The sequence below is a fragment of the Brassica napus genome, chromosome C1 (genome assembly GCF_020379485.1).
Source record: "Brassica napus cultivar Da-Ae chromosome C1, Da-Ae, whole genome shotgun sequence".
Lineage (NCBI taxonomy): Eukaryota > Viridiplantae > Streptophyta > Magnoliopsida > Brassicales > Brassicaceae > Brassica > Brassica napus.
In genome coordinates this window covers 42,360,873-42,373,213 of record NC_063444.1, presented here as the reverse complement: position 1 = coordinate 42,373,213, position 12,341 = coordinate 42,360,873, and the positions used below count along the sequence as shown (strand labels likewise).

The following is a 12,341-nucleotide window of genomic DNA, read 5'->3' as shown; positions in this document are numbered from 1 at the left end:
ACACAAAGATCCTATATGTTACGTTCTTTTCAATTTGACGAATCAAGCTTCCTGCAACCTATCCATGTTTTAATTTTTTTTTTGAAAACATCCATGTTTTCCGTGTCTTTATAAAACTAACACTTAAGTCTTAATGAGCTAAACCCAACTACATCCGTTTGGTGATGCATGATTCGTATGCATTGTCACTCCGTTAAATAAATTGAAGTTAACAACATCAACTACCAAAATATGAACTCAATATTTTATATCTACATCTATAATTTATACTACATATTTTTTTTACTGCAAACAGCACCAGATTGTATTTTTTATTGTAATTCAACTTTAATAGTAAGCCAATGTTTTTATGAGATCAAATTTGAGATAAAAAAAATTAAAAACAAGAAAAACAATTTTAAATTTCCAGCGATCGTCTGAATTCTAAAGGAAGCCGGATCAAATTTGGAAAAGAGACACGGTGGTAAAACTTAAGAACATTCCCATAGTTAATTGGAATCTTCTTGAACATATGATCTCCCCTCACAATGTAGATGCAAGCCGCTCCAGTTTGACTGTTGCCGTAACACATGATTATGGTTTTGTCAATAATAAAATACCTAACGCCATAATATTCACCTTCTAGCCTTGGTAAGTTAGTTGTTGACAAATTCATCAAGTTTACCCACACCACTTGCGCTCTCTCATCAATCTTATCCTTTGTCACCCAAATCTCAATCCTTCCTATTGCGTAGCGTTGATTTAACAATGATAACCAATCTCCCTTATAAATAGCTAGGACTGTTATAAAAGAACTGAAATTTTATTATATCGCAGGAATTTAAATAAGGGCAAAATTTTATACCCGTACGAAGAAGATAACACTGATAAGAAGAGAGGATGTGTTATTAAAGGAGAAGGGATGGTGTAATCGTGTTTTTACAAATGATCGAAAACTCCGTATTTATAGAAGAAAAATTACTGTGCAAATAGTGACAGTGGGACCCACATCTTTAATTATTTCAACATCTTCGGCGTTGAAAATGTCTGACTTTCATAACACTCCCCCTTGGGGACCGGTGTCACTCTCCGCTCTCGCTTAACGTCTTTGTTGTCTCGTTAAAAACCTTTCTAGAAAAACCCAATGGGAAAAACCATAGTAAGGTAAAAAGAGTACAACTACGTAAGCTCCCCCTCGAATGAGCAGTCATAGATCCTTCTGATGACGCATTCCAATGTTACGAACATGTTTTCTGAATATCAAAGTCGGAAGTGATTTTGTGAAGAGGTCAGCTGCATTGTCGCATGATTGGACATATCTTACTTCAATCTCTTTCTTTTTCACGAGCTCTTGAGTGTATGAGAAGAACTTCGGATGAATATGCTTCGTTCTATCGCTTTTGATATATCCTTCCTTCGTTTGAGCAACACATGCCGCGTTATCTTCATATAGAATAGTTGGCTCCGTATTTTCGCCAATCCCGCTGCTTGAACAGATGTGTCGGCTCATTGATCTCAGCCATACACATTCTCTACTTGCTTCATGGAGTGCAATTATCTCAGCATGATTTGAAGAAGTAGCCACGAGCGTTTGTTTCTGGGAACGCCAAGATATAGCAGTGCCTCCGATCGTAAAAACGTATCCTGTTTGCGATCGGGCTTTGTGTGGATCTGAAAGATATCCTGCATCTGCAAAACCAACCATTTGACCTTTTGAACTTTTAGGATAAAATAATCTCAAATCAATGGTCCCTTGGAGGTAACGAAAAACATGTTTAATCCCATTCCAATGTCTTCGAGTTGGAGATGAGCTGAATCTTGCCAAAAGATTCACAGCAAATGATATATCAGGCCGTGTACAATTTGCAAGGTACATCAGCGCTCCAATTGCACTTAGATATGGTACTTCTGGACCAAGTATCTCTTCTTTCTCCTCAGGTGGTCTAAATGGATCACTTTCAATATTAAGTGACCTAACGACCATCGGGGTGCTAAGAGGAGTTGATTTATCCATGTTAAATCGTTTCAACACTCTTTTAGTGTATGTGGATTGATGCACAAATATACCATTTTGTGAATGTTCTATTTGTAGGCCAAGACAATACTGTGTCTGTCCAAGATCTTTCATCTCAAATTCTCCTTTGAGATAGTCTGATGCCTTTTGTATTTCCTTTTGAGTTCCGATGATGTTAAGATCATCAACATATACCGCGATTATTACAAATCCGGATATTGTTTTCTTGATGAAAACACATGGGCATATAGGATCATTCACATATCCTTCTTTTGTTAAATGATCACTGAGACGATTATACCACATACGTCCAGATTGCTTTAACCCATATAATGATCTTTGCAATTTTATTGCACATACATCTTTAGGTTTGGAACTTAATGCTTCTGGCATTTTAAATCCATCAGGAACTTTCATGTAGATATCAGTATCTAATGATCCATATAGATAAGCTGTAACAACATCCATGAGACGCATCTCTAGATTTTTATCAGCTGCTAGACTCATCAAGAATCTAAATGTAATGGCATCCATAACTGGAGAATACGTTTCTTCATAATCGATTCCAGGTCTTTGAGAAAAACCTTGAGCCACTAGACGAGCTTTGTATCTCGTAATCTCATTTTTCTCATTTCGCTTTCGAACGAAAACCCATTTGTACCCAACTGGTCTCACATCTGCAGGTGTGAGCACAATAGATCCAAATACTTTTCGTTTATTAAGCGAATCAAGTTCAGCTTGTATTGCATTTTTCCATTGTTCCCAATCATGTCTCTTTTGACATTCATAGACAGATTTTGGTTCTGGATCATCGATTTCTTCATTTATTTCACTTGACACAATATATGAGAAAGCATCATCAAGGTCATTTTGTTTATTTCTATTCCATATCCTTTTATTATGGATGTAATTAATAGAAATCTCATGATTATCTTTCGATTCATGATGCTCTGATTCATGATGCTCTGATTCATCAGAATCCTTATCATTTATTTCTTCCAAAATATTTTCTGCTATTTTGGGTGCATCATATATTTCAGCTTTCTTCTGTTTCCTAGGATTCTTATCCTTAGAACCAACAGGTCTACCACGCTTCAGGCGTGTTTTTGGCTCTCGTGTGTCATCCTCCTTTTCTTGTTCATTTGGCATTTTGATACGAGCAGGAGCATTTGCAGCTGGTATATGAGATTTAGTTACCGTCTTGGTATCTACAAATGCATCAGGTAGCTGGTTAGCTATACTCTGTAAATGCATAATTCGTCGAACTTCTAGTTCTGACTCTTTAGTAGGAGGATCAAGATATAACAATGATGGTACACTCCATTTTATATCACTTCCAACATTTTTGTTTTCTCCCCCTAGAACTGGGAATACATTTTCGTCAAAATGACAATCAGCAAAACGTGCTGTAAAGACGTCACCAGTCTGTGGTTCTAGGTATCTTATAATTGATGGGGAATCAAAACCAACATATATTCCCAATCTTCTTTGTGGTCCCATCTTTGTACGTTGTGGTGGTGCTACAGGCACATATACCGCACAACCAAAGATTCTAAAGTGGGAAATGTTTGGTTCTCGACCAAACGCTAACTGTAGTGGGGAATACTTATGGTATGCACTCGGTCTGATCCGAATGAGTGCTTCTGCATGCAAAATGGCATGTCCCCATACAGAGGTTGGAAGTTTTGATCTCATGATCAATGGTCTTGCAATCAATTGCAGACGCTTAATTAAAGATTCAGCCAAACCATTTTGCGTATGAACATGAGCAACCGAATGTTCAACTTCAATTCCCATTACCATACAATAGTCATTGAATGCTTGGGATGTGAATTCACCAGCGTTGTCTAGTCTAACTCTTTTAATAGTATAATCAGGAAACTGTGCTCGCAGTTTGATTATCTGAGTTAGAAATCTCGCAAATGCCACATTTCGAGATGATAATAGACAAACGTGTGACCATCTACTGGATGCGTCAATTAATACCATAAAATAGTGGAATGGTCCACAAGGTGGGTGTATAGGTCCACATATATCGCCTTGAATTCTTTCAAGGAACTTTGGTGATTCTTTATCGATTTTGGTTGGCGATGGCCTTACGATCAATTTTCCTAGAGAACATGCAACACATGTCATTTTATTCCCTTGAGAAATCTCCTGGATTTTCAGTGGATGACCATGTGAACTTTCTATGATTTTACGCATCATTGTAGTTCCTGGGTGGCCAAGGCGATCATGCCATAACGTGAACTCTTCTGGGTTCCGTTCTACTACAAGATTTGATTCGATCTCATCGATATAAGTATGATGTAACCCCGAAGGAAGCTCTGGAAACTTTTCCAATATGTGTTTTCTGCCACATTTCTCAGAAGTTACATACATGTATTTCTTTCCATCCTCAGTTGCAGACTGAGTATCATATCCGTGAAGATATATGTCTTTAAAACTCAACAAATTCCTTTTAGAACTTGGAGAATATAGAGCATTATTTATGGAAAATTTTGTTCCATTCGGTAAAGTAAAGTTTGCTTTACCAGTTCCTTCAATCACGTCTGCAGGACCTGATATTGTATTGACGACAATTCTTGTTGGTTTTATATCAGAGAAATATCTCTTTTGTCTCAGAATAGTGTGCGTTGTTCCACTATCTGGTATGCATATTTCACGAATCCGTTTCTTGGATTTTGCTTCATTACCATTCTGATCCATTTCTGAAATTGTCATAAATATAAAAGGAAACATAAAATTCATTCATATAAGGAAAAACACAATAATTATACATTAAGGTGATGTTAAAACATCATTATTTGTTTAAAACAAGAAATGTAATAATTATACATGGTAATACTGAAAACTATTCAATACTCTTATCATAGGCATTTCGATTCTCTTCAGGAGTAATCTAGTCCAGCTCATTAGCGAAGTCGGAGGATTCAAGGTATGAAGTCCCTTCAACATTTTCTGTGAGGTTCACCTCTTTAGCCTTTCCTTTTATGGACTCTTGATATAACTTGCACAAATGTGGGGGAGTACGACAGGTACGGGACCAATGTCCCTTACATCCACATCTGTAACATACAGTCTCACTTTTCTTTGTGGTATCCTCTTCGGTTTCTTTGCCTTTAGGAGGTTGTTCAGATCTAACCCATTTGTTAGATCTAATACTTTTAGGATAGTAAGGCTTTCCACGTTTGTTGTTGAAACGCCGACCACGACCTCGGTTGGTCTGGTTTCTCCTTCCCGAATATTCTACCGCCGTAGCATTCACTTCGGGAAATGCCTTGGCTCCCGTAGGTCGGGAATTATGGTTTTTGATTAGTAACTCATCGTTCTTTTCAGCCAACATGAGTGTTACCATCAATTCAGAAAATTTGGTGTACCCACATTTTCTGTAAATTCGGGATAAGACGTTGTGTTCTTTGTGGAAAGTATTATATGTCTTGTCAAGCATTTCTGCTTCGGTGACAGGGTTACCACAATATTTTAATTGTGCAACTATCCTCAAGATAGTGGAATTGTAATCTCTAACCCTTTGGAAATCCTGAAACCTCAGGGTTTTCCACTCTTCAAGAGCGTGAGGGAGATTGATTTCCTTTTGATTATCGAACCTATCTTTCAAGGCTTGCCATAGTACGGCTGGGTCCTCAACGTCTCCATAGTCGTGAGTTAGATTCTCATCTAAATGCTTCTTCAGGAAGATAATCGCTTCGGCTATATGCTCGGGTGGCGATTTGTTACCGACTTCTATCGCTTCGGTTATCTTTTTTATTACAAGATAAGGTTTCACATTTGTGACCCATCTGACATAATTTTCGCCGGTTACTTTCAGAGCCGGGAACTGGAGTTTCTCGATGTTTGCCATTTGTATTTCTAAAACACAAAATAATAATTTTATTAGAACTTCATAATTTAAAAACCGTTTACATTAATCATACAAGCAATTACAAGGAGAAGCGATGTAAAGAAAATTAAACCGATATTCATCTTAAATTCACTCGGAGTAAATTCTCCAACGAATAAACCATAAATAGAAACACAAATAAAAATGGCACATAAAAACAAAAGTGCGCGAATCATCTTTCTTGAAATGGAAAATCGGAGGAGAGCGATTTGAAATTTTTGAGAGAAGATAAAATGTTTTGGATGATGAAATGGAGTGAAAATGAGTTGTATTTATAGGTGAAAAACACTGTTCATAACCGTTGGGGAAAGGGAAAAAAATTTCTTTGTGACCGTTGGGGTTAAATCGAGTGCACCAAAAATTAGTCTGAAAATATCGTATTAAACAGTCAATCAAATCTATAAAATTTCATAAAAGTAAAAAAATATGACAATAAAATATTTATATTATGACAACAAATCATGCGACGGCTCAGCCGATCAATGCAGAGTAATAAATAAATTATACGGCGGCTCGGCCGACCAATTAATAATAAACAGAATATAAGGCGGCTCAGCCGACCAATAAATAATAAACAGAATATGAGGCGGCTCGGCCTACCAATAAATAATAAACAGAATATGAGGCGGCTCTGCCGACCAATAAATAAATTAAATTACTAGTAAATAATATAGGCGGTATTCCGGCCATTATAACATGATATAAAAAAATAGTAGAGGCGGTATACCGACCATTATAACAGGGTATAAATGATACAAATAAATTTTACCGAATCGCAGAGTGATCGTGATGATAACGTGTTATAAAAGAACTGAAATTTTATTATATCACAGGAATTTAAATAAGGGCAAAATTTTATACCCGTACGAAGAATATAACACTGATAAGAAGAGAGGATGTGTTATTAAAGGAGAAGGGATGGTGTAATCGTGTTTTTACAAATGATCGAAAACTCCGTATTTATAGAAGAAAAATTACTGTGCAAATAGTGACAGTGGGACCCACATCTTTAATTATTTCAACATTTTCGGCGTTGAAAATGTCTGACTTTCATAACAAGGACAAGTTTATTGACATAAAAAACTTTCTCACAAGGCAGCATGCAAAACTTTTTGATGAATATACCTCTGGAAAAACTAAAGCTTTGGATGGTACTTTCACGTATCTCGTCACAGTAACCAATCCAAAACAACAAAGACAAAGGGGCAGCCGCCTTAGTGATGGCGGATATTGGTTTATATAGCTTTTACATTGTATTCGGTTTAGTTAGTTTCACTTATCACACCCGGTTTGTTCCGGTTAACTGATTCTATCAAGTGTATATAGTGACTCATTTGTCACAACGTTAATACTAACAGAAAAGTACTTCTATTTTGGCTTCTTCTTCCTTTCTCATGAACGTCCTTTTCTCCATGTTTGCTTGAAGAAGAATCCATATTTTCTGTTCATTTGATTCACTAAAATGGTATCAGAGCGTTGAGCTCAGCTCAACATCGTTTTCTTCTCACGATTTGTGTTCGATCGAGCTTAGTTTTGGGTTTTCCCCTTCGGTTCTCTGTTCGTTCGAGCTTTGTCGTTTTCTGGGTTTTCTTTTCCGATCATCGATTCTGTCGCGATGGTGGTCAATCTTCGTCGCAGTCGTCGTTCTAGTCGTTTTACACGTGCTGGTAGCTCGAATCATCCTCCTGGTGGCTCCGCTTCTCCTGCTGAAGCCGTTGCAGCCCCATCTCTCGGAGATTCGTTCGCTCTCTCCGCCGTGATGAACCCCGACAACGTTCACTCTCCGCTGTTCCTTCATCATGCGGATCATCCAGGCTTGCAGATCGTTTCTGTACAGCTGGATGGATCCAACTACACTCAGTGGTGCTCTGCCATGAAGATCGCTCTTGACGCGAAGAACAAGATCTCATTCGTTGATGGATCTTTGCCTTGTCCTGACTTAGGTAATCCTCTGTTCAGAATATGGTCTGGCTGTAACAGCATGGTTAAGTCATGGTTGCTTAACTCTGTCACCAAACAGATCTACGATAGTATCTTAATGTTTGCTGATGCCACTGAGATTTGGGATGATTTGCACAATCGTTTTCACAAGACAAACCTTCCCCGAACCTTTCAACTGATACAACAAATCCAAGACCTTCGCCAAGGTTCTATGGATCTCTCTAGCTACTACACAACCCTCAAAACACTTTGGGACAATCTCGATGGTGCTGAACCCTCAGAGATGTGCTTGTGTTGTAACACATTCAACTGTGTCAGTCAACGTTCTGCTAAGGTAAAGTTTGAGAGGGGACGAATCATAAAGTTCTTATCTGGCTTGAATGAGAAGTATTCTATCATTCGCAGTCAGATAATCATGAAGAAGCCCCTCCCTGATCTTGCTGAGATTTGCAACATCCTTGATCAAGATGACAGTCAACGTCAGTTTAGCTCTGTGATCACTCCTACCGCGTTTCATATTAGCCATGACTCCTCTCAGTCTTCCGTACTGACCTCGTCTGCTAACACACCAGCTCCTAGTGATCAAAGCAACCCCTCATCTGGTGTGTTGAACGCCTTTCACAAGAAGTCTACTGTAATTTGTTCTCACTGTGGTAACACCGGTCATGTCATCGATCGTTGCTACAAATTGCACGGCTACCCTGTTGGTTGGAAGAAAGGCAAACCCGGCTATGATAAACCCAAGTCTACTGCAGTGGTTGCTAACGTTTCTGCTCAGTCTTCTCCTATTTCTGGCTTGGATAATCTTGTTGGTCAGTTGAATAAGGACCAGATTCAGAACTTCATTGCTTACTTCAGCTTTCAACTACAGATTAAACCGTCTGATTCAGCTTCTGTCTCTGCAGTCCAACAACATGATCCTTCTGGTATCTCATTCTCTTCCTCCACTTTTCGTTTTGTTGGTCTTTTGAGCTACGCTAATTGTGTCACTGATCAGCAAACGTGGATAATTGATTCCGGTGCCACACATCATGTTTCTCATGATCGTAGTGCATTTACTTCTCTTGATACATCTGTTCATCCTCTTGTGAATCTTCCTAATGGTTCAACAATCAAAGTTGGTGGTGTGGGCAGTATAACACTTACTCAGACCCTGACCCTGCAGCATGTTCTCTTTATACCGGAATTTCATTTGAATCTCTTGAGTATCAGTTGTTTAACGTCAGATCTTGGTGCTCGCGTGATCTTTGATGCTGGATGTTTTGAAATACAGGATCCTTCCAAGGGGTCGATGATTGGCAAAGGTAGACGGACAGCGAACTTGTACGTTCTGGATCTTGAAGATCATGGATCTGCTGCTTCGGATACGTCTATTTTTCATTCAAATGCTGTTGTTGATGCTTCTGTTTGGCACCAACGTTTTGGTCATACTTCTTTTAAAAGACTAGAGCTTCTCCATGATGTACTTGGATTTTCGAAAGCTAAGAATAAAGGATCTTTACATTGTGATATCTGTCATCGAGCTAAACAAAAAAAGTTAACGTACACATTGAATCCTAAGCTTTGCTCCCATCCTTTTGATCTACTTCACATCGATGTTTGGGGTCCATTTTCTGAGCCAACACAAGAAGGTTACCATTACTTCCTCACAATAGTCGATGACCACACACGAGTTACCTGGATCTATTTACTCAAACTGAAGAGCGACGTCCTTACCGTGTTTCCAGACTTCATCACAATGGTTGAAACTCAATATTCAACTCGAGTTAAGTCAGTACGCTCAGACAATGCGCCTGAACTACGTTTTGAAGCTCTGTATAAAGCCAAAGGCATCGTCTCTTATCACTCTTGTGCAGAAACTCCGGAACAGAACTCCGTTGTTGAGAGAAAACACCAGCACATACTCAACGTAGCTCGTGCACTGATGTTCCAGTCTGGGATTCCATTAAATATGTGGGGAGATTGTGTTCTTACTTCGGTCTTTCTCATCAATCGAACACCTTCTCCAGTAATCTCCAACAAGACGCCTTATGAGATGCTTACTAACAAGCTTCCAGATTACTCCAATCTAAAGACATTTGGCTGTCTCTGTTACGTAAGTACCTCTCCTAAGCAGCGTCATAAATTTCAAGATAGAGCTCGTGCTTGTGTGTTCCTTGGATACCCTTCAGGATACAAGGGTTATAAGTTGCTTGATCTACAGACCAACAACGTCTTTATATCTCGAAATGTGGTATTTCATGAGACATTGTTCCCATATCTTCAATCTTCTACGCCTACTGGTTATGAAGGGTTCTTCCCACGGATATTCACTCCTACAGAGCCATCTGAGCCTACATCCTACTCTACTCCTCCTGTTATACCTCAACCTGTCAATGTTCCCACCAAGAGGATCTCTAAACCACCACGTCATCTTCAGGATTACCAATGTTCCTCTGCAGTTTCTTCAACAGAACACCCCATCTCCAACGTAATCTCCTATGCTGCTCTCTCGGATCCTTACATGATCTTTATTAATGCTCTCAATAGCATACCTGAGCCTTCTTCTTATGCTCAAGCCCGTAAGATCAAGGAATGGTGTGACGCTATGGGTATTGAGATAACGGCTCTTGAAGATAATAAGACATGGATTGTATGTTCTTTGCCAGCAGGGAAGACAGCAGTGGGTTGTAAGTGGGTTTTCAAAATCAAGCTTAATGCTGATGGAACACTTGAAAGGTATAAAGCACGCCTCGTTGCTAAAGGATACACTCAACAAGAAGGCTTGGACTACGTTGAAACTTTCTCCCATGTGGCCAAGTTAGCCACTGTGAAACTTCTTATAGCTGTCGCAGCTGCAAAAGGATGGTCTCTTTCTCAACTAGACATATCGAATGCCTTTCTCAATGGCGATCTAGAAGAGGAAATATATATGACTCTCACACCTGGATACTCTCCAAGACAGGGGGAATCTTTCCCACCAAACGCAGTCTGCAAACTCAAGAAGTCTCTTTATGGACTCAAACAAGCATCTCGCCAGTGGTTCTTCAAATTCTCTGCTGCTTTACATGAGTTAGGATTCAAGACTTCTTCTGGTGATCACACCCTTTTTATCAAGAACTCTGGTAACGTTTACATGGCTATATTAGTCTATGTTGATGATATTATAATTGCCAGTAGCTATGATCGTGCCACGACCCTTTTAAAGAAAGCTCTTGAAACTTCTTTTAAACTCAGAGACTTGGGGACACTTCGATATTTCTTGGGGCTTGAAATTGCTCGCTCATCTGCTGGGATTACTTTATGTCAACAGAAATACATTTTGGATCTTTTGACTGAGACATGATTACTCGGTTGCAAACCTGCCTCTATTCCCATGGATCCTAGTGTTAAATTGTCTACATAAGATGGAGTTTTACTTGAAAATCCTGAGGTGTATCGTCGACTGATAGGAAAGCTTCTGTATCTGACATTTACTCGTCCTGATATCACATTTGCAGTACATCAGTTATGTCAGTTCACAGCTCTTCCTCCTACTCCTCACCTTCACGCAGCGTACAAAGTTCTCCATTACTTGAAAGGAACGGTCGGTCAAGGTCTCTTCTATTCCTCTACCTCTGATCTACGTCTCTCTTCGTTTGCTGATGCTTCTTGGAGCTCTTGTCCTGACATTCAACGCAGCATTTCTGGACTGTGTATGTTTGTTGGCTCTGCTCTTATTGCTTGGAAGTCAAACAAACAAGATACAGTCTCATGTTCATCTGCGGAATCAGAGTACCGAGCTATGTCTGAAGCTGTTCGAGAAGTGATATGGTTTCGTAACCTCCTTGAGGATCTTTGGATTGATCACTCAGGTCCTACTACCCTCTACTGTGACAACACCGCAGCAATACACATCGCCAACAACGCCGTCTTTCATGAACGGACAAAACACGTTGAGCGTGAATGCCATATTGTACGCGAGCGAGTTGTCTCAGGAATGATCAAAACTCTTCATGTGCGTTCGGAGAATCAGCTTGCTGATATCCTAACTAAACCTCTATATCCAAACCCTTTCCGACATATCTTAAGCAAGATGGAGTTTATCAATATCTATGCTCCATCTTGAGGGGGAATATTGGTTTATATAGCTTTTACATTGTATTTGGTTTAGTTAGTTTCACTTATCACACCCGGTTTGTTCCGGTTAACTGATTCTATCAAGTGTATATAGTGACTCATTTGTCACAACGTTAATACTAACAGAAAAGTACTTCTATTTTGGCTTCTTCTTCCTCTCTCATGAACGTCTTTTTCTCCATGTTTGCTTGAAGAAGAATCCTTATTTTCTGTTCATTTGATTCACTAAAAGCTGACCACAGAGACCACTTCCTCAAAGGAGAGTCAATAAATTTAAACGTCTTAGCAGCACACTCGTAAACCGCAAATTTATCGTAACCTTTTTTGCAAGTGTCGTCGACTCTACAAAAATAACCCAAGATCTGGTAACCTTTTTTGGGTCTATTACTATCGTATCCTACCCCTCCA

At 39.2% G+C, this 12,341-nt stretch overlaps 1 protein-coding gene across 1 annotated transcript; it reads right to left on the bottom strand.

The window, feature by feature from the left end:
- Positions 1-4,895: 4,895 nt before the first annotated feature.
- Positions 4,896-5,855, bottom strand: LOC125580276. Its single transcript, XM_048744574.1, has one exon. The coding sequence runs from the start codon at positions 5,853-5,855 to the stop codon at positions 4,896-4,898; it is 960 nt and encodes a 319-aa protein (XP_048600531.1).
- Positions 5,856-12,341: the final 6,486 nt, after the last annotated feature.